The sequence below is a fragment of the Jaculus jaculus genome, chromosome 12 (assembly GCF_020740685.1).
Source record: "Jaculus jaculus isolate mJacJac1 chromosome 12, mJacJac1.mat.Y.cur, whole genome shotgun sequence".
Taxonomy (NCBI): domain Eukaryota; kingdom Metazoa; phylum Chordata; class Mammalia; order Rodentia; family Dipodidae; genus Jaculus; species Jaculus jaculus.
This window is the reverse complement of record NC_059113.1, coordinates 105,040,778-105,064,513: the sequence shown is the minus strand read 5'-3', so window position 1 is coordinate 105,064,513 and position 23,736 is coordinate 105,040,778. Positions and strand designations below refer to the sequence as shown.

At 44.9% G+C, this 23,736-nt stretch overlaps 1 protein-coding gene across 4 annotated transcripts in view; it reads right to left on the bottom strand.

The window, feature by feature from the left end:
• Rapgef2 (Rap guanine nucleotide exchange factor 2) overlaps positions 1–23,409 on the bottom strand; it is a 241,677-nt gene extending 218,268 nt beyond the window's left edge. For all 4 annotated transcript variants that reach the window (XM_045131898.1, XM_045131902.1, XM_045131901.1 and 1 more), the window contains exon 1: positions 23,276–23,409. In XM_045131898.1, the coding sequence (XP_044987833.1) occupies positions 23,276–23,344 (69 nt within the window). In that variant the 5' untranslated portion in view covers positions 23,345–23,409. The remainder of the gene's footprint in view (positions 1–23,275) is intronic.
• Positions 23,410–23,736: the final 327 nt, after the last annotated feature.

Sequence of the window (23,736 nt, the reverse complement as noted above, 5' to 3'; positions counted from 1 at the left end):
AAGGCCTGCAGAACACAACTATGAGACTTTATTCCACACCTTTCCAACTATGGCGCTTTATGCTTCATGTTTCTGGCTACATGTCTAAGCTCAAATGTCAATACAGAATCATGGCTGACCTCAACAATCAGATGAAGCCTGTACCTCACACATCCTACAATCAGATTTATTCTAACAATGCACTACAATGAACACACTTAGAGACATACAAGCTACACTTACAGGAAGCCTTTGTCACTTCTAAAACTGAACAACTTGTGATCAGTTTCTTAACTCACAAAATGATCAAAACTATTTGAGATGCACCAGTGTAGATGAATTTTTACACAACAGTTCTCTGAAGCCTGAAAATGCTCTAGCAGAGGAAAGCTCTATACAGAGCTCAACCGGAAGCCTAATGTGTCTAAAAATGTTCCAGGTAAGGTTTCACAGGGACAGCCAGATATGGAAGTAATTTTAAAACATGGCTCTCCTGCTCTGTCCACGCTCAACCGTCCTCCTTCTCTCAAGGCCACCAGCCAAACAGCAAGGAGACCTTGGTCTTCCATGAGTTCTCACCATTTCTCCTGGCAATAATGCTTTCGCCACAGCACTGACAGTGAGGCCTTACACTGGTGTACAGTTTTATGCTTGCCAAGTGCTTTCTCATATATGACACTCATTTAAGCTTCACAACTACCCTGAAAAACTGGTACAGCAAGCAGTGTGTGCCCCATTTTGCAGATAAAAAATTAACACTCAATGAAAATTGCCAAAATTAGAGAGAGATCCTGGGGTAGTCATCTCTTCAAGTAATGCTTCCTCATTAGAATTAGAGCCCACAATAAACTATAAGAGCAAAAGAAAAGCCAAGGCATTATCAATCTCAAGTTTTTTTTTTTCCTCCCACAATCTTACAAGAACATAAGTAAACTATATACCATCTCCCAACTTTGACATCCAAACTTAAGGGAGGCTGTAAGATTGACATGTAAATAAAAAGTTCAGAATACAATGGAAGCAAATAAAAACATGTCTAAATACAATCCAAGGGGTCAAACCATAGTTTGTGGTGCAGTAATTCATAATGCTATGCCTAGAATCCGGGTTCCTACTTCTGAATTGCCTCTAACTTTTACGTGTCAGGGTGACTCAGTACAATTTGAATCACTATCACTCAAACAGGCAATTCCAAGAATCAATTCTGACTCAGCCTTACAATAATTACAAGCTTGACTAGTGCTCCATTCGAGTAATTAGGAGGGGGACTGGAGATGCAGGCCTGTGCTAGACATCAGCAAAACCAGGCTAGACTCTTAGTGAGGCCAAGCTAGACATCTTAGTGAGACCATGACTCAAAAATCAAGAGCAGGGCTGGAGAGATGGCTTAGCACCTAAGGCACTTGCCTGTGAAGCCTAAGGACCCACGTTCAACTATTCAGATCCCACGTAAGCCAAAGAAAGTGATGCAAATGGGCAAGGTCGCACATGCATACAAGGTAGCACAAGCGTCTGGAGTTCAACTGCAGCAGCTGGAAGCCCTGATGCACCAATTCTCTCACTCTTGCTCTCTTTCATTATGGGAGGGAGGAGGGAAGGAGGGAAGGAGGGAGGGAGGGAGGGAGGAAGGAAGGAGGGAGGGAGGGAGGGAGGGAGGGAGGGAGGGAAGGAGGGAAGGAGGGAAGGAGGGAGGGAGGCAGGAAGAAAGGGAAGGGGAAAAGAGTGAGCCAGTCTGTTGGGCTTGCCTCAAAAAAAAAATAATTCAATAGCAAATAAAAGGGTTTTAAGGGTATGGCTCAGTGGTACAATACTTGCCAATAGCATGTGAGAGGCTCCAAGTACAACACCTGGTGCTTCTAAAACTATAAAGACATACAAACATTAGTTTGTTCGTTTGAAGACGGGATTTGGGGATGGACGTGTCACTCAGTGGAACACTGGCCCAGCATGGGAGAGATCCTGCATTCAACCATGGGCACCCACAATCAGGCATGATAAAGTGAGTGAACAGCCAGCACCCAGCTGGATGAGAACAATGGGCCACTTAATACCATACTTACTACAGCTACTGTTTGTTTCTTTGTGCATGTGTGTTGTGTATTGCCCCTGTGGTGCCCTCACCTGCGGTGGCCTGAGGGTATGTAGGGTGTCCCAGTCCATCTCTCTTCTGCCACTTCTTCCCTGAACTGGTCTCTTACGGATCCTGCAGCTTGCCCTAGTTCACAGCTGCAGTGATTCTCTGGTCCCCTACAGAACCAGCATCACACAGACATGCATGGTCAAGCCAGCTGCCTGTGTGTGTCCAGGGAATCGAATTTCATGGGTCTCTTAGGCTTCCTCGGGCCTCATACTTTTACTTGCACAGGAAGTGCTCTTAATCACTAAGCCACCTCTCCAGCCTTATCACTAGGGCTTGTTCCTCTCTTTATACTATTTTACATTTTGTTTCAAACATTTGAAAGTAGGTATTATTATCCTGAAAATGTATGTTTCAATATGTTTAATATTTACTCCCTTATTTTTTGCTTGTTTTTCAAAGTAGGATCTCACTCTAGTCCAGGCTGACCTGGAATTCACTATGGAGTCTCAGTGTGGCCTTGAACTCACAGCAATTCTCCTTCCACTGCCAACCAAGTGTTGGGATTAAAGACGTGCGCCACCATGCCAAGCTTACTCCCTTCCTTTTAATAAAGGAATTTAAAATAAAAATACAAAAAATACTATACAATATACTTGAGGTAAGGTTTAAATTAGAACAGTTTTCAGTCCCTTCCAGAAGACTACGTTAACTAACGGCTGCATTAATAACTGCAAAGATAAATGAAAAGGGCAAACAGCTGGGAAAAAGCCCTGGGCCAGGAACTAGAGAGATGGCTTAGCAGTTCAGGCACTTGCCTGCAAAGCCTAAAGACCCAGGTTTGATTCCCCAGTACCCACGTAAGCCAGATACACATGATGGCGCATATAACATGTGTGAATGTTTGTGGCATTGCAAATGCACATACATGTGCATAGACTGCATACAACATACACAATGCCATATATACACAAGCAAAAAAAAAAAAATCAACATGAAGACATGTGTCTGCAAATGCTGGGTTTGATACTGTACAATGTAGCAAGTGTCTCACTAGCATTTTCCATATGTGGACTCACTGTCACTGGAACATAAAACTACACAATTCAATCAATGTCCCTCACCAACCATGAAGAAAGCACATTCTCTCGACCAAGTCATCTCACTGCTAGCCTCCAAACCCCACAACTGCCTCTTCTTGATATAACTCATTACTATGAATGGACAAATTACAATGCTAATCGTTTAAAAGTCGCATTTGTGGTTGCCAAGAAACACCAGCCATGAAAACCCACTGGCGGCATACTACAAAGGCACAGACTGCATACCCAGGCAAAAAGCTGTGTGGAAAAAGACAGAGAAAGCTAAACAATCTAATAAAAAGCAGACTATTTTACCTCCAAACCCAATCATAAGCCAATATGCCTATGGTCATCTTAAATGCAGTAGGAGTAAAGTATCTGATGGCAAGCTACCTGAGAACTGCAGGATTTCTGAGGAGTTTCAAGTTCATGTGTTCTGAGCAGAAGACCTGGCATATGCCAGGTGCTGTCTCCTGGATGTCACACTGTCTGAAAGAATCCATGATCTCCCAGCACACAGGAGACAGAGGTGAAAGGATCACCATGAGTTCAAGGCCACCCTGAGACGACATAGTGACTTCCAGGTTAGCCTGGGCTAGAGTGAGACCCTACCTCAAAAAACAGCAACATAAGCCGGGCGTGGTGGCGCACGCCTTTAATCCCAGCACTCGGGAGGCAGAGGTAGGAGGATTGCCATGAGTTCAAGGCCACCCTGAGACTACATAGTGAATTCCAGGTCAGCCTGAGCCAAAGTGAGACCCTACCTCGAAAAAAAACCAAAAAAAAAAAAACAGCAACAGAAAAAAAAGCCCATAATTGTTTGTTTGTTTTTTTAATCTTTTTTTTAATTGTATTTATTTGCTTGCAGAGCCAGACAGACAGAGAGAGAGAACGGGCGCACCAGGCCCTTCTGCTCCACTGCAAATGCACTCAACGCACAACTTTGTGCATCTGGCTTTTTGTGGGTTCTGAGGAATCAAACCTAGGCCCGAAGGCTTTGTGAAGTACCTTTAACCGCAGAGCCATCTCCCCAGACCTTTGTTTTTAAAATAATGAAAGCCTATGGAAACTATATCACAATCTTTCATTTACCTTTAGATGTCTAGAACATCTAGACAAGTTCCAAGATAGGCTACAAAGCAGAAAACAACCTAGACAAAAAATATGTCCTTCTAGCTGGGCGTGGTGGCACAAGCCTTTAATCCCAGCACTTGGGAGAGGTAAGAGGATCACTGTGAGTTCAAGGCCAACCTGAATTCCAGGTCAGCCTGAGCTAAAGGGAGACCCTACCTGTGGGGAGGGGGCAGTCCTTCCGATGAGCAAAATCATATGACGTGGAAATACTATATTGGGTGTAGATTGATGAATGAACAATAAATATCTATTATAACTCATATAATTAATAGGCTTTTTATGCAGATAGGTGACTAATGCTATCTGTGGCCATGAGTGGTGGCACACACCCATAATAGCAACATTTAGGGTGTTAAGGCAGAAGGATGGAGAACTCTAGGCCAGCCTTGGCTACCCTGCCTCAAAGAAAGTAATAATTCTATTCATACAACAGGCCCTCCCTCCCACAGAGTGTATCTGCAAACACCAAGAGATGTTTATTAGAGTTTTTTAAAGCCCTGGTCTTTCCCTGGCTGTTTAGGAAGAAAAAAAAAAAATGACTGAGACAAAAGATCTTTGTTTCTCTCTTTTTAAACAACAGTGAAACTAGGCTGTGACCCTTATTCACTCTGTGTACAGACAGCTCTTCAGCGCAAATTACAGACTTGTAATTATAGAAGATGGATTAGTCCCTGGGCCCTGAAACCAGCCAAAGTTCACTTCTGAAGCTCGAGATAAATTGTGGGGAGGGGGGCAAAATTTAATGCAACTAGCCAAAAAAAGCAAAACTGAGATGGTAGGAACCCAGAACGATACATCCATCAAAGTCCCCCGCAAGCTTCCTGACAAAGGGGTTTTCTCATTTACTTCACCAGCCTAGCACTCCAGCAATCACTGTAACACTTATAATAGAAAATACAAAAATGGCCATGTGGCCTTCCTGCTATCACATCCTACCTTATCATACACACACACACACACACACACACACACAAAACCAGTAATTTCCAGGCAACACTGCTGGTCCCTTTCCCACCCACATCTGAATTTCCATTCAAAGCAGCACAGGCCCGTTTCTGTGGTCTACATGGTTTTCTAGCCCAGCCCACCCAGTCCAGAGCAAGGGCAGGTCACAAGGACTGCAAAAGCCTGGGCTCCTCTCTACGTTCCCATTCACCCTGTCACTACTCAATGCCAGAGCCACTCTGACTCACTCAGTGCATGCAAGGATTCACCACCACCGCACACCAAAAGTCTCAATGCAGCATGCTCAAACCTGCCAAGCTTGCCAGCCAGCTGCAGGGCAAAGCAGCACCCAGCACTGCACCCAGCTGGGCTGCCACCGGGACACTCTTTGTAACATTATGCAAAAGCCATGGAGTTAACACCCAAAGTGCTAAGGCACCTCAGCCATTAGGTAACTTCTACGTACTCAGTCTGAACATTTCATACATGGCTACTGTTTTATGTTAGAAAATGAAGGACTGCCGGGCGTGGTGGCGCACGCCTTTAATCCCAGCACTCGGGAGGCAGAGGTAGGAGGATCGCCAAGAGTTCGAGGCCACCCTGAGATTACATAGTAAATTCCAGGTCAGCCTGAGCCAGAGTGAGACCCTACCTCGAAAAACCAAAAAAAAAAAAGAAAGAAAGAAAATGAAGGACTAAAATTATTTTCTGAGGCATTAAGGAGTAGAAAACAAAGTTGGTGGATCCATGGAATGTAAAATCAGTGTGTTTTCATTTCCTATTATCAAAAACACTGCTTAATGAGCTAACAAGTATGGTGTGCATCTCTTTTTGTTTGTTTTTTTCAGGGCAGGGTCTCACTCTAAGCCCAGGCTGACCTGGAACTCATTGTGTAGCCCAGGCTGGCCTCAAAACTCAGTGATCTTCCTACCTTGCTGGGGATTAAAGGTGTCTACCACCACACCCGGCTTACAAACATTCATTTCTGAGGCAAGTTTATTTCCTGTGGAATGAAAGCAAAAGCTTCTATCATGCTCCCTTGCCTTGAGGCAGCCAGGGCATGGGACTTGTGATGAGTATGTGCTGAAGCAGTTACCCTCTCATTGCTGGGGAGAAACAGAAGCGGCACATGGAAGGAAACGAGTGATTTCAGGCGTAAAATTTTGAGTGGAAGTTTTATCACGGCAAGGAAAGTATGGCATGAGCAGAAAGCTGGCTCATATCTGGTTACATGTCTGGGTGGATGTAGTCTAAATGCTGGGCCAATAATCATGGTCCACCCCCATTGACACCCCTCCCCCAACAAGGCTCAGCCCCCCCCAAAGGCTCCACCAACTGAGGCTTAATCACAAACACACGAGGCTTATGGGGGGACACTTCCACAGCATTTACCAAACAATGGGTGTACGACACAAGGATTTACTTCTAGAAATCTTCTAGAAGTGCCATGTGTAACCTGGTGCATAAGACCAGAGATTACAATTGTTAATTAGTATTCCTAATTATCATTCATGAGCTCAAGAACTCAATGACATTCCTAAAAATCACTTTATAAATAAAACCTAAGCTGAGATAACTAATAAAGAAAATGCAACCCAAATGTTTTCATGCTGTGTCCCTTTCAAATTCCAGAGACCTCAGCCCATCTACCACTCTTTGACACACTTCTAAGTATCAGGAAGCAGACCACTGAGGAAAGTTAAGCCTTGGTCAGAGCTGTATCATAAACAACTCCAGGAGTGCTCTGACTCAGTCCAACTGAGAAATCACACGTACTCAAATTTAAGGACTATAATCAAAAATCAAGATAAAGACAAATGATTGTTCTTGATACTGTCATATTAACAGAATCAGCCACAAGTTCAAGTCATGCAGGGTCTGGCCCACTCCTCACCCTATCAAGCACCACCAGCGACCTCCTCAGGTGGCCCCTCCCCAGGGCATTTGCATTCTTAGTCAGAGAAGGGCATCCAAGAGGCCAGCCAGGCTGGTCAGCTCAGCCTGCGCAGGGTGGAAGCCCTCCCTCGACACTTCCAGAATGGGCTTAGCTGTTCTAATTAAATTGTGCATACAAATACAAGCTGCTGGCTTGGGCCCCAGGGCCAGTTTGCTCACCTCGGATCAAGGGGATTAATTTTTCAACAGTTGGCTATCTTTGTCCTCAGAAACTCACTTAATCTACCCTTGGTATGTATTTCCTTTCTTCCAAACTAGATTGGGATTTTTAAATCTATTAATAACAGATCTCCTTTCAATAATAAAGAATAAAGTGTAGTAGTTGTGACTGGAGAGCCTCCCTAAAGACCCCAAGGAGGATGAGAACCATTCACAGGTCTGTCAGACCAGGGAAAACTACTAAGCAGACAGCTTCTAGCTCTGCACTCAACACCAAGAATCAAGTATGAGATACTGGTCTTCCTCAATGCCATTTCAGGAACCTCAGAAGGTGGCCTTTTGAGGTTCCCTAGAAATCACATTACAGGTTGAGCATGCGTACTCTGAAAATCCAGAATATGAAATGCTCTAATAGCCAGTTTTTTGAGTCACCATAAAATTTTGCATCATACACGAAATTACTTTAAATATTATTTCAAATCACCTGGGCCTTTTGTGCATACAGTATATGTAATACATGAAGCAATTTTTCAATGTGGGTCCCATCCCAAGAATATGCAAATTTGTCCAAAGCCATAAAATAAAATCTGAAACTGAAACACTTCTAGTCTCAATCCTTCTGGCTAAAAACATTTATTTTATTTTATTTTATTTTATTTTATTTTATTTTATTTTATTTATTAGAGACAGGGGGAGAGAGAGAGAGAATGGACCCTCTAGCCACTGCAAATAAACTCCAGACGCATGCGTCATTATGTGCATCTGGCTTACATGGAACCTGGAGAATCAAACCTGGGCCCTGAGGCTTCGCAAGCATGTGCCTTAACCACTAAACCATCTCTCCAGCCCTCTTCCGGCTAAAAATAAAAATCTCAAACGGAAGCAGTTCGAGTTTCAATCCGTTTAGCTAAGGCATGCTCTACCTATAACTTGTTCTATGAGAAAGACCAATTATATGACCAAACTGAAGATAAAACACAGTAAAAGAAAATGGGGGCAAGGAAGATGGCTCAGCAAATAAAGGTGCTTTCTTACAAAGCCTGCCTGCCTAGGGTGAACCAAGGACCCATGTAAAGCAAGTTTATTTACAGTGGTAAGTGGTTCTGTTGCTCCTACTTATATTCTCTTTCTCTCTGCTTGCAAACAAATTTAAAAAAAAATTAAAGAGTAAAAGACAGCCAGGCATGGTGGCACATGCCTTTAATCCCAGCACTCGGGAGGACTGCTGTGAGTTCAAGGGCCACCCTGAGAATACATAGTGAATTCCAGGTCAGCCTGAGCTAAAATGAGACCCTGTCTCAAAAAACCAAAGGAAAGAAGACAACGAAATGAAAGCTAGGTGTTACTCCAAGTTATATCTCACTAAGAATTTGTAAGGAAATAAAAATTACCGGGCTGGAGAGATGGCTTAGCCGTTAAGCGCTTGCCTGTGAAGCCTAAGGACCCAGGTTCAAGGCTTGATTCCCCAGGACCCACGTTAGCCAGATGCACAAGAAGGTGCACGCATCTAGAGTTCGTTTGCAGTGGTTAGAGGCCCTGGCGTGCCTATTCTCTCTCTCTGCCTCTTTCTGTCTCTCTGAAATAAATAAATAAATAAAAATAAACAAAATTTAAAAGTTTTATTAGGGCTTACTTCTTTCTAAGGTTTTATACATAAATAGTAAGGCAGGAGCTCAATGGAGAATATCCATCTATTTCTGATACCACCACCACTTTAGTATTGTTTGCATGTAAATCATTGCAAAATTTAAAATGTCATATCTAATAAAATACACTAAGGATGGGCAAGTAAAAATTCAATCTTGATACAAAAACTGGCCTTTGTGGGCTTGGAGAGATAACTGAGTGGTTAAAGACTTGCCTACAGAGCCAAATGACCCAGGTCAATTCCCTAGGACCCACGTAAGCCAGACGTACAAGGTGGTGCACGTGTCCAGAGTTTGTTTGCAGTGGCTGGAGGCACTGGCGCACCCATTCTCTCTTTCTCTGATAAATAAATACATTTAAAAACCAGAGTGTTTAACTTAAGTATGTGATTAATTTGATTACTCTCCATGACAATCAAAATCTGGAAATAACAATGTTTTATACAGAAAACCAACATGTCACAGGAGCCCAGAGGAAGAGTGCACACTCCACTGAAAATCACACACTTGTCTACACCATGCCACCCTGAACCTCATCTGAAAATATCCCACACAGGTCAGCTCCAACTCTGCACGCAAATGATGAGCGGACAGAAGCAAGCCTCGCCAATAAGAGGAACAACTTCTTTTCTGTGGTGGCGCACGCCCAGCACCTGGGAGGCAGAGGTAGGAGAACTGCTGGGAGTTTGAGGCCACCCTGAGACTATGTAGTGAATTCCAGGTCAGCCGGAGCTACAGTTAGATCCTACCTCCAAAAAAAAGAAAAAGCCAGGTATGGTGGCATCTTTAATCCCAGCACTGGCGGGGAGAGGGAGGTGCGAGGACCACCATGAGTTTGAGGCCACTCTCTAAGACTACACATAGTGAATTCCTGGTGAGCCTGAGCTTTAGTGAGACTCTATCTTGAAAAACAAAACAAAACAAAGAAAATACCATAAGCCTGTATTTAAAATTTTGAAATCAATACATGAGATAGACCCAATTGATCACAGAGATTATATTTACAGTGCGTGGTCGGTTTTAGAAATTGATAGTTACACAGAGTACCCACACGCACTAGTATCTTTTCATCCTTATTTTAAATCAAGACGGGGAGGCTGAGCATTAATAGCCACACACTGGATACAGGGACAGGGTGGTGTCACTGAGCTTCACCAGTACAGCCCTTTAATCCAGTGAGACTTTCAAGGAGGCCCCAAGGACCACCACACAAACCACAACCACCTCCTCCTTATGCAAGGTAAGTGAAAACACTGTATGCTCCAAGTACCCATTAATCTCAGTGCCCCTCTCCCCCTCTCTCCTGCCCTTCTGAAGGCTTAAAGGAAAACACTCAAAATTCCAACCTCCTTTGTATCCAAGTTTTAGGTGAGAAGCTGTGGCTAATAATTGGTGGCGCACACCTTTAATCTCAGCACTTGGGAGGCAAACGTAGGAGGATCACTGTGAGTTCAAGGCCACCTAAGACTACATAGTAAATTATAGGTCAGTCTAGGCTACAGCAAGACCCTACCTCAAAAAAAAAAAAAACAAGAACCCACAGGGATTTCTTTCAAAAGAGACAGAGCTGGGGGCGTGGCTTGGTGGTAGAGCACTTGCCCAGCAAGATAGGGGTCATGGGTGAGATTCCCAGCAGGGTAAAAAGGGTGGGACCAGGCAGGTAAGGCCCCTTCCCACTGTTTCCCGATTGGCGGTACTCTAAGGAGAAACACACTACACAGAAGCCCTTGCCCTGGTCCAATTCGGCCTAGCTTACCTGGGGACTTCTAATGGAGCAGTTCTGGGTAGCCTGCGTACTAACACTGCAACTCACGTCCACCCAAAGGACCTATGCGCTAAACCACTTTGGTGAGTTAATGGTAAGATATAACAACGCGGGGCTGTGGAGACGGTTCAGAAGATAAAGGCGCTCACTCCACAAGCCTGGCACCCTGGTAAAGCCCCAGCATCACAAAATCAGGATGCACAATGGCACAAGCATCTGTAATCCCAGACACCTACGGCAACAGGAGGAAGAGCCAGGAGTACCCTAAGGCCTGAAGCTTGCAGGACAGCTAGACTGGCCTTCCCCGAGTGAGAGAAGGACCTGTCGCGAAACAGCCAACTCCATGAGGTCGTCCTCAGAGCCAGCACACTCACCATGGCACATGCGCACACACACACACATGCACACACAATTTTTTTTTTTTTTCAAGGCCAAGCTGACCTGGAATTCACTATGGAGTCTCAGGGTGGCCTTGAACTCATGGTGTTCCTACTAGCTCTGCCACCACACCCAGCACAATATTAAAAAAAAAAAAAAAAAAGATGTAATGGTGAAACAATACTTAAGAGAAAAAGTATTCTCAGAGTAGTAAGTACCAACTATTGAGAGACAGTAACAAGAACAAATAAGTATATTTAATACTCCACACTGGAGACTATGGTAAGTTCTTTAATATATATCTAATCTTCATGACAGTATGGAGTAATGTTTCCAAAGCTATCTCACACTAAATGTTCCCTCAATCATCAACAAAAACAGAATCAACAGGATAAAACAACGTGAACAGAATTTATTCTGAGATTATCAGCTTCCTATTTAGATAAAAGTAAAATATCCTTTCTTAACTGAAAATAAAGGATATCAACTTTACAGTTATTTTACCATGTTTTCTTAGCAAAATAAATACATGGGAAACTTGTGTCAGTGCCCAACTGGGTTATGAAATTTTTAGTCGATGAAATCCCAAAACCCGAGTCCCTCTAGGGCTAGGAAACCTCCCCAGAACACAAAGCAGTGTATTTGACTTCAAGTCCCAGATCGCAACTGCTCAGTTAGGTGAAGTACTCTCAGTAAAACAATTCTGTGAACCAAAATGAAGCACAGACATTTATAATTATCAAGAAAAGCAGCCACAGCAGCACAGGCAGTGGTAGCCGGGGCTTCCACGGTGAAATGCTTCCATGCCTCCCAGTTTTCTGTGTCTGTGGTATAGATTTAAGCCATACCAAAGAAAATGGAATCAAGATAGCAATTCCTGCCCATTCCAACTTACATCTCAGAGGATGGTTAGGTTTGGAGGGGGCACATTATTTGGGAATAATGGGTTGCTGAGACTCTGGTATACTGGCCAGATCTCAAAGAAGTGTGTGGTATCAAATCCAAGAAATGAGCATGCATAAAATGTTAGTCCCTGCCCAGCATGGTGACGCACGCCTTTAATCCCAGCACTCAGGAGGCAAAGTAGGAGGACTGCCGTGAGTTCAAGGCCACCCTGAGACTACACAGTGAGTTCCAGGTCACCTGGGCTAGACAGAGTGAGACCCTGTCTCAACCCCCCCCCCAAAAAAAGTTTATCCCTGAAGTTCCCTACTCGGTTTCTTTCAGCTCCACAAATACGAGTGATGTGGATCAGATATGAGTAAAGAATAGACACAAACTTAAATGCAATAAATTCTTCTTCTTTTCCTCGATTCGTGGCATTTCCATCCGTCTGTTTGTCTCTTCCCACCCCTTCCCCTGTGTTTGTCCCTCTCTTCACTTTCTCCCTACCTCTTTCTCTTTCTCTCTGCTTGCAAATAAACAAATATATTTTGGGGGGAGGAGGGAGGTTTGATATAGGATTTCACTCTAGTCCAGGCTGAGCTAAAATAGTCTCAGGGTGGCCTTGAACTCATGGTGATCCTTTTACCTCTGCCTCCCAAGTGCTGGGATTAAAGGCGTGCCCCACCACACCAGGCTTAACAAATAAATAGTAAAAAGAGAGAGAGAGAAGGAGGGAAAGACAGGAGATAGGAACACAAGAAGACAGGAATGACAGTGTGAGCGAGTAATTCTAGCAGGACAGAAAGCTAAAAATTCCAAGTTCAAGGACAGCCTAAACTACATAGGGAGAACTTGCCCAGGAAAAAAAGAAAGAAAACTGAATTTGGAAACTACATAATGTAGTTAGGAAGGGAAAACAAACAGAAGTTTTGTGTTGAAGAATTCTAATAAGTTAATTAAATAAAGAACAGGATGGGAAAGCTGGGATATGGCTCTGCAGTTCAAGGCCTTGCTTAAAAAGCCTACTGGAGCCAACGCCTTTAATCCCAGCACAGAAGCAGAGGTAGGAGGATCACTGTGAGTTCAAGGCCACCCTGAGACTACATAGTGAATTCCAGATCAGCCTGAGCTAGAGTGAGACCCTACCTCAAAAAAAAAATAAATAAATAAATAAAAGTCTGAAGTTCTTTTCCTCTTCTTTTGGGATTATCAAATTACTAGGACATATACAGGAAAGTAGGGTGCACTCAGGAAACTGAGGCAGGAGGAACCCTCCAAAACAGCCTGTGCTCAGACCAGATTTTCTAGAAAAACCCTTGTCACTCCATCCCCATCCTTCTCTTCCTTCCTAAGAAGTAAGAAGAATTCTTATATTCACAGGATAGCCGATGTGGTGGCACACATCTTTAATCCCAGTACTTGGGAGGCAGAGGTAGGAGAATCTAAGTTCAAGGCCACTCTGAAACTACATAGTGAATTCCAGGTCAGCCTGGAGTATAGTGAGACCTTACCTCAAAAAATAAATAAATGGCACGCCAAGCCATTTCTTTGAATGCAAGAGCATACATAAGGACTAAGGGTAGCTTTATCACTTACATTATCACCAAAAATTTATGAGAAAATATACATATCTATATGTATACACACACACACACATCACAATGTTCGAACTATGACAATTCTTACTTGTTCAAGACCTTACAATAGTAGGTCTATGTTATGAACATTATTGAAAAATTCTCTCATGGCCATCACTATTTAAATCCATCTTTCCTTGTACCACCACTACACATGGTAGTACTGCAATTTTAGGAACTCACAGTCAAATCATTTAGTGACAGTGGTAAATATTGTTAAGGCCAAATGATAACAATTCTTTATTATGCTACTTGGAAAAAAGCCATCCTAAAGGTGACATACTGTATGATTACATATACGCAACATTCTGAAATGACAAAAATGACAGAAATAAAAAACAGATTGGAGGGGGTCGGTGGCTATAAAAGACAGGAAGAGATTGACTGTGGTAGCCTTACCTATAATCCCAGAGTGTGGAAGAGGCAGGAGAATCAGGAGTTCAAGGTCATCTTTAACTACACGGCATGTTCAAGGCCAACTCACTCGGGATACATCAGACTCTATTTCAAAAGACAATAAACAACATGAAGAAGAGTCATCTGTTGCGGTGAAGCTGCCCTGCATCTTGACTGAGTCACACTGCTGCCCTGGTGTGGGCCTTGCTCTAGAGCTTTACAAGACGCCACTGAGCAGACAACATGGGAGAGGTGCCGGGACCTCCTCCACACATCACTGTCTCAAAGTAAGAAATTATTACTGAAAATAATGAAGCCTGGCACAGTAGCACATGCCGGTCACCTATAATCCCAGCAGTCAGGCAGTAGAGAGAGTAGCATCAAAAGTCACAGCCCAGGGCTGGGGAGTGGTTAAGGACACTTGCTTCCAAAGCCTGGTAGCTCAGGTTCAATTTCCCAGCTCCCCAGTAAAGCCAGACATACAAAGGAGTGATGTGTCTGGAGTTCATTTACCACAGGCAGAGGCCCTGGCATACCCATGCTTGCTCATTTTCTTCCCCCCTCCCCCACCATAAATAAACTTAAAAAAAATTCAAAGTTACAAGTCAGCCTGGGCAACATAACGAAACTCTGTGCTTAAAAAAAAAATGGGGGGCTGGAGAGATGGCTTAGCGATTAAGCACTTGCCTGTGACCCCAGTTCGAGGCTCAGTTCCCAGGGACCCACGTTAGCCAGATGCACAAGGGGGCGCACCCGTCTGGAGTTCATTTGCAGTGGCTGGAGGCCCTGGCATGCCCATTCTCTCTCTCTCTCTGTCTCTTTGCCATTCTGAAATAAATATGTTAATTAATTAACTAATTTAAAAAACTGAGCTGCAGATTACTGGTGGTGGAAAGGCCTAAGTGAGGTCAGGGGAGAGACTGAGTAAAGAATGGGGGAGAGAGTTAATCAAAATCTAAGAGGGTATGAATAAGTCATATGGAAACCTACTTTTTTTGGACAATGGCACATCCAGAAGCCATAGATTGTTACTAGCAAATTTTCAGTGTCAGGGATGGGATACCTTCCAGTGAGTTGTTGGCCAAGTGAGGTCCCTAAGGCCCCTAAAAATTACAAGCTATTGCTGGGGCTCTTGGTTTCCCACCAGGAATAGATGGTAAGACCCTATTACTGAAGACTCTACATGCTTAGGCTACAAGGTCACTGAGAAATCCTGCTGGAGCTGAACTGAAAACCTCCTCCATGTAGACCAGCTGACAGAAAGCTGGAAAAAGACACATGGGAGAGAAGTCATCAGTGGAGATAAACAACATACAGTAATGCTACTTCCACTTCTGGTTAGAGAAGCTTCTCTTTTCAGATGACAGTGACCTTGAGATGACTCAGAAGGCACCATGGTGCTGAGAAGTGACAAAGGAGTGTTCAGCACTGCAATATCTCAATTGCACCTTCCAAGGCTCAGGGCCATTGTGGAAGAGGTGGTGGAAAGAATGTAAGAGCCAAAGGAAGGGCAGGACTCCTCACAATGTTCCCCTCCAGACACAAAATGGCCTGCATATCCACAACCTCACAGTGCCTGACACTACCTGCACATGTCCAACATAATAGGAGGAAAAGATGCTGACATCAAAATGAGAGACTGATCGAGAGGAGAGGGGATATGATGGAGAGTGGAGTTTCAAAGGGGAAAGTCAGGGGAGGGAGGGAACTCCCAAATTGAGCCAAAACAAAATTTGTCTCTTTATGTTAATCAACCTGAGTGAAAATACTTGTTACAGTGACAGAAAAATTAATAAGAAGGAACATAGAACTGTTCTCAAAGACTGACTACAATCATTACATTGCTTCACCATGAGTCAACTCGAATTTTTATATAATTTATTTTGGCCTGGTTGAATTCAGAAATTCATCTTTTCCAAATAATGGGATGTTCAGAAATGATACTGCCATTACAGATTAATATATTTCTCATAATTATATGATAAGTCAGGTGGTTCAACTTAGAAATATTTTAACTTTACAATGATGCAAAAACAATGCATGCATTCAATAGGAACCAGGCTTCAAATTTTGAATGTTGATCTTTCCTGGAATAGCACTGTGGTCTAACATTCTCCAGACCTGGAAGCAGACCCCAGCTCCCAGGCCACCCTGCTTCCATGAAAGTGAACAGCAGACCGTCAACAGTGTGCTATGTAACCAAACTATGGTGGTTCGTTAAGTCACGTGTGTATAATGGTTTCTACTGGCAATAGGTTTACCTGGATGTAGCCTTATGAACAAGTCAAAGACATCAGATACACAGACATACATGTAATAGAAGACATCAACATTTAAGGAAAAGTCAGGCATGGTGGCCATGCCTTTAACCCCAGCACTCAGGAGGCCGAGGTAGGAGAACTACCTTGAGTTCAAGACCAGCCTAAGACTACATAGTGAATTCCAGGAAGGCCTGAGATACAAAATTAGAAAGTTAAAATAAAATTAAAAATTAGGGGATAAAAAAAAATTAGGATAAAAAGCAGTATAAACTTATGTTTAAAATAAAGAAATTGTGTCTGACAATTGGAAATTTTCTTCCTGTAACTAGGAACTGCCCACACTGGCACCTGCCAGTATTAGGTTGGCATCATGTAGACATGGTGGAGTCTGTGAGGCAAGGCTGCACTGAGCTGCCCGTCCAGCCGATTCTGCAGGCTCATGCTTGTGTATTTGCGCACACGTGTGTCCTGCAGCTGTGAAGGACTGCTGGCTGGGGAACGGAACGGGGCCTGCAGGCTTTGTGAGCCACCTCCTCAGGCTTCAGGCATCACCAGTAACTCTTAGTCTGCTCTCACCTCGCTCATCAAGGACATCTCCTCTCCAGAGGAGCCTCCCTGTCACTCCTGGGCTCTAAGCACACCCAAGGGTCTCCATGTATTTCTGACAACCACACAGGCTACACGTGTTGGAACATGGCTCACGTGAACCTACTCCTCCGAGTCTCAGTACACACGTCCTAAAAAGCCCACGAGGGACAACAGTCACAGCACCAATGAATCACGGCCCACTTACCAAATGCAAAAGATGGGACAGATGATCTCAGTTCATCTCTGAATTCCGAAGACTGGAAAATGACATATCACAACTGCCATAAGTGAGTGAAAGAAATAGTTCAAGTTCTTTCTTTCACTTAATCCATAAATCCATTTCAGAGAGCAATTACCATGTTGCAAATAAGGAAAGCATGACCTCAAGTGAAGTGAAGAGAGAAAATATAAAATGCAGATATAAAAAACCACTGGCACTCAGGAGGCAGAGGTAGGAGGATTACTGTGAGTTCAAGGCCACCCTGAGACTACATAGTAAATTCCAGGTCAGCCTGGACTAGTGAGACTCTACCTCGAAAAAACAAAAAAAACACTGAGCTGGGCATTGTGGTGCACTTGGGGAGACTGGGTAGGAAGATCACTGTAAGTCTGAAGACAATTTGAGACTACATGGTGAACTCCAGGTCAGTCTGAGCTAGAGAAAGACCCTACCTTGGGCAGGGGGGGGGGGGGGGGAGCACTGAGAGGCTGGAAAGACGGCTCAGCAGTTAAGGAGTTTACTTGCAAGCTTGCCATTGCCAGCCAAAGTTCAATTCCCCCACATCCAGCCAAAAAGTGGCACATGTGTCTATAATCCCACCACCCCTATAGCAATGGGAGGCCAAGCCAAGACAGAATCTGGAAGCTCATAGGCAAGCTAGACTGGCGCACATGTAGCCACAAAAACAAGGGACACCCTGTCTCAGCAATGGACATACACTCCAAGACTGTGCAAGACTGTGCACAGACCTCCACCCATGTACAATGGCCTGTGCCCAACCATCCATACACATACACACACACACACACACACACACACACACACACACACACAAAACTGACTACTGCTGGGCATGGTGGTACACACACTTAATCCCAGCACCCAGGAGGCAGAGGTAAGAGGACTGGTGTGAATTCAAGGCCACCTGAGACTACAAAGTGAATTCCAGGCCAGCCTGAGTTAGAAAGACCCTGCTTCAAAAAAATAAAATAAAATCACATGGAAAATATTAATAAAAATTGAGAAAAAGGAAAAACATTACTATTAGGAACTTTCCAAAGTCACTCAGACATAAAATTTGCAAAAATAAGTAAAAAAAACTTTTGTAGAGTTTTCACATGTATCAAGCAGAAGCAGTCTGTATTTCTAAGAGGCTCTCAGATCATTGTTTCAGACAGTCCATCTCCATCAGGTGCATATCCCAGTATTATTCTATGTGACTTAAATTTCAAATATCATCAAAGGATGAGACCTTACTGAAATAGTTTAAAACCCCCTCAAAATCTACCCAGTTAAGATTTTTGCAGGTCCACAGCACGGGGAAAAGCAAAGAGGCAGTGAGTGTACGTTCTAAACTGAGCTTTGGAGTGGGGATGGACTCATCCCTGGTTATCAGCCTGCAGTATCACTGATGAAAAGTCAGGAGGTTAGAACTCGTTTTGTTTTATTTTTATGTCCATTCTTGAGATGGGATGCACGGAAACAAAAGAGTTGACAAGAAGACAGTGTTCGTCCTTTTCCAACTATTCTGTGACTTATGAGGTTGGAGAATGGCTGCATTAAATCAGTCTACATTCAGCACTGCAATTGACCTTATTTTGATCCTCAGCCAAGATATGCAAAAGCTAATTATGGAACTGTTAATTACCAAATGCTTAAGGCAGTATTTGATGGTTGTGAAACTTTTACCAATATTTCAGTATGACCATTAATAACTTCTGCCATAAATGTTAGCCTCACTTGTTCAATCCCATGGTAACACACTGCTAGAAAGACTTTCATAGTGTGTATTTTTATCCAACATAGTCACCTATCATAATTATGGAAGTTAAATGCCCATGACCAATCACTTCTTTCAAAGAGACATACATTTCAAGCTTCACGTAGACAGTTTAGCTATGTATGAACTGGACTCAAGCACAAATACTCCAAGAGCTCCCAGGTGAACTAAAGGAAAGGCCATTTAGTGAAAACAGCAACACAAAGAAGCTTAAATGAAACTCTCTGTAATGGAGCTGGAAGTGAAATGCTTGCCAGAGAGACTCTTACCGTCTCATGAACTACAGTTCTGTTGCTGCCGTCTTTCCCAGGTTTGTGGTTGTTACCCTGTCTTGTTTCGGGGCACAGTTAACACTTGACTCGATTCTACCTGGTAACTGTGCAAAAAAGCAACTAACCCACAGTTGTAACGCCACCCCCTCCAAAACATAAGTGAAAAGATAAAGGGATAGGCTAAGTCATTTTACACATACCATTTTCTATGAGAGCGAGAGCGAGAGCGAGAGCGAGAGAGAGAGAGAGAGAGAGAGAGAGAGAGACAGACAGACAGACAGACAGACACACTGGCACACTGGGGCCTCTGCCCAGTGCACTCAAACTCCAGGAGCAGGCACCACCTTGTGCCCATGTGCCACCTTGTGCATCTGGCTTGCGTGGGCTCTGGGGAGTGGAACCTAGGTCCTTAGGCTTCACAGGCAAGCGCCTTAATGACACTAAACCATCTCCCTAACCCTAATCACTCCATTTTTAAAATATTTATTTATTTGTTTGAGAGAGAATGGGTACACCATGGCCTCCTGCCACTGCAAATGAACTCTAGACATGAGCCACCTTGTGCATCTGGCTTTACATGGGCCCTGGGAAATCAAACTCAGGTCCTTAGGCTTTGTTGGCAAGCACCGTAACTTTGGAGCCATCTCCAGCCCCACATTCCAATTTTAAAAGTAACTAAACACTCCACAAGAAGCAATTCCAAAGGGCCTGAACTCAGTGTGTTAATAAAATTATTTAGAGAAATAATTTTATCGCATAAAGCTTAGGGGAGAAAGCTGTTTGTAATTTATTTACATCTTTTACTTCAGTAACTTGCCTTGGTAACCACAATTCTCTTTTTCTTTATATATATAAGTTATTTTGTAAGTTATAAATTTCATTTATATATGTATATATGTAGTTATTTGAGAGAGACAGAAAGAAGCAGATAAAAAGAGAACGGGCACAACCAGGGCCTCCAGCCACGTGTGCCCCTTTGCGCATCTGCCTTACGTGAATCTTGGGGAATCAAACCGGAGTCTTTAGGCTTCGCAGGCAAATGCCTTAGCCTTAACCGCTAAGCCATTTTCCCAGTCCCACAATTCTCATTTAAGTCATCAAATAGTTAAAATAGTTACTTCATAGTCCTGTTTTTCAGCAAAAATGCACTGAAAACTATCAACAGAAGGTGTATTGCTTTTTTTTTTCCCCACAGGAGTGGATTCTATTAGAAGACAAGGTTCCACTGGGCAGACCTGGGGAAGATTTCCAAACACACACACTGTGTGACAAACCCGGGAAGAGACGTTTTCCTTCTCCCAGAGCATCAGGAAAATCATGACAGGTTCTTAAGTCTGACACATGATTTAGCTAAAAACCCCTGTAACTTTTTTTTATTTTGCACCAGTCACTCCTGTGCTGTGCCTACCTAAATAAAGTGGCTTCCCACATTCTAGATGGACATGAAAAGTTCTTTCTTTAACACCGTCCCAAGACTGACCCCAAGGTGTCTCCTCTCCCACTTCTTAGGACTACACCAGAGGCATCAAGATCACCTTACAGTACTGTCTGACCTAAATTGAATTTCACTGTTCTTTTTGTCTAAAGTGTCTTCCTTTTTTTTTTTTTTTTTGAGGTAGGGTCTCACTCCAGCCCAGCCTAACTTGGAATTCACTATGTAGTCTAAAGGTGGCCTTGAACTCAGTGATCCTCGACCTCTACCTCCCAAGTGCTAGATTAAAGGCGTGGGCCACGACGCCCAGTTTAGTATCTTCCTTTTTGCCTGGAATTGAGAATCACCCAACTCCTTTACCAAGTCAGTCCTCAAAAAGAGGACACAAGGCTGGCCATGGTGGCGCCTTTAATCCAGCACTTGGGAGGCAGAGGTAGGAGGATCACTGTGAGTTCAAGGCCACCCTGAGACTACACAGTGAATTCCAGGTCAGCCTGGGCTAGAGTGAGACCCTAGCCCTCCCCAAAAAAAGGACACATCGCAGCAAACCTCCCCAGTTCATGTTCAAGGCACTAAGCTTACCTAACAGGATTGTTTTCAGTATATTTACAGGGTCTAACTCCCAGCATTTGTGAGAATACCAGCATGTACTGAAAAACTTCCAAAAAGTGTGTTAACAACACGGCATTTTCTTTTCACTGAAGTAAGTCTCAAACTCAGAAGATGAATTATTTCTGACAGGGCAGGTAAAGATGGAAAAACACTCCTATTTCAAGCCACTTTCCCTTTAGAACAATAAACAAACGCGGGGCCTACATTAGTAAAAACAAATCGGACATCAAAGTGAACAGGCTGACAGTTAAGATGTTCAAGCTGTCTGGCAGGTCTCCCTGTTTACTCCTCCTGAGAAGGTCAGGTGGGAAAGACACGTGCAGCTCGGCTCTCAATGCACCTTTCATCCTGCCGGTGAGCAGAAACTGGCCCGCTCTCTTTACACTGGGGCCAGGAATTCCATGTTGGTCAGTCTCTACTATTCCACTCAACTGGCATGCAAAGAGGAAAGCTCAACAGCTCGTTTACTTGGCACAATCACAAGCTGTCACAGAGGCGGTTCTGTCTCTTCCAGACAGTTAGCTGACCCACCCAGACCCCCGCCACACACACACACACACACACACACACACACACACACACACCTGGTTGTAGGTTTTAGTCATTATTATTCTTCTAACTAATCAACCTAGGGCACCATGACTCTGTTCCCCCCTCCCCAGTTTCCACTACAGGCCTCTGACGTCATTTTCTTACCAGCCCAGCTAGGTTCTAATGTTCTCAGCATGTGTGATTTCACTGGGCATTTCAAGCACTCTTCTTAATACTTCTGGAAACTGGCTTTTCCCTCCACACTGACACTGGTAATGTGGCTTTTCAGGTGCGCAAGATTCTGATGCGACTGATGACTGTAAACAAACACTAATGAAGGCACATGAGGGACAGCGCAACCCTAGGGGAGGGACATGATCAAAGTAGGCCAAGCCCAGCTCCTTTAAAAAAAATGCCATAGGTACTTCTGAAGACACTGAAAGGAATTTCCTTGCAATAGCCCACCTTCCATAAGTTTGGCAAATACATAGAATTGATCCATGACTCCCCAGGTGGAGCATCAAAATTTAAAGAAATCAAAACAAAGAGAGGGGAAAAAAAAACAGTACCAGGTGCCATTCTTGGGGCTTGTCCAAAGGCAGCCAGAGCCAGTGGAAGATCCTATTTTACTCTGTGCTTCCCCGCATTAAATAGTCGTCGACACCAGAGGACAGCATGTGGATGTGGACAGATGGCACCCAACACCTAACAGAGGGAGGGAAGCGACTCTCTCAAGTAGGACACCCTGCATGTGTTTGATGGTCCCAAGGATCTGGTGAGCTGTCTGTCTTGCAGGGTTAGCAAGCAGGATCCCTGTAGCCACCATCGCAATCCTTGGAAGTAGGCGTCACTGTCCAGTCAGCAGAAGAAAACCAAACCACACCATTTTTATAAAAAATTTTCCCTTTCCTAATCGAACCTAAGAGGACCAAATCCAACCCACCAGCAATCCCTCCACTTAAAGTACAAACTACAGGAGACCTGCGGCTAAACAGACGCGTAAACATTAACAAACTCACCTAACTTCCACAAGGTTGTGCAAGCCAAAAAGAACCCCCCCCAAGGTTGCCCTCAGTGGCAGGGGTGATGACGCCTGCTATGCGGTTGTGTCTACAGTTAAAACTAACAGCAACTAGCGTGGCTGTCAACTTTCCCTCCCCTCCACTGGGACTCAAAGGACCCCTTGCAAGATACACGAGCAGCCATCTCCATGACTTCCCTCCAGGAAGGCCCCGCAGACTTGGGCTCTGCAAGTTTCCTCCCGACATCTCATCAAACACCACTCTAAAGGGAGGGGGCCACAGAGCCTGCAGCCAGGGTGGCAGGAGTGCCCGGCCAAGCGGCGGCTCCCCCCAAACTTGTCCCAGAGGCCAACGCAGGGGAGGGGAAGGGGGCAAAAAGGACAGCAAGGGGGAAGGGAAGCCTGCAGAGGATGCCCTTGGAAGTCGGGGGATGCTCCGGGCTTGGCACGGGGTGCTTTTCCCAGGCCAGCCAGGGCGGGCCCCCCGGGCGGGCCGACGGGCGGCAGGGCGCGTCTCACCTGGGGGGTCCTCTCGGCCGGGTTCTTCATCACCGCCTGGCGGAAGCTGTTATCCACGTAGGACGCCATGTCCCCCTGCGGGATGCACCAGGACCACCGCGCACCGTCGCCGGCCTCCCGGCCCGCCGCCTCCTCCTCCTCCGCCGCCGCCGCCGCCCTGCAGCGCCCGCCGGAGGCCGAGAGCCAAACCCGCGGCGGCGGCGGCGGCGGCGGCTGGGGCGCGGGGCCGGGGGTCGGCGCGGCGGGTCCCCGCGGCCGGCCGGGAGCTCGCGATGACACCCGCGTCCGGACGAGGGTCCCCGCGGCCGCGAGCCTGCGGCGCGCCGCGCTGCCGAGCTCCTCCTCCTCTTCCTCGCCGCCGGGCTCCCTCCGGACCTGGGCTCGACACGCCTCCCCCGCGGCCCGGCCCGACTCGACTCAGCTCGGCCCGGCCCGGCCCGGCTCCGGGGACGCGGGCCGCT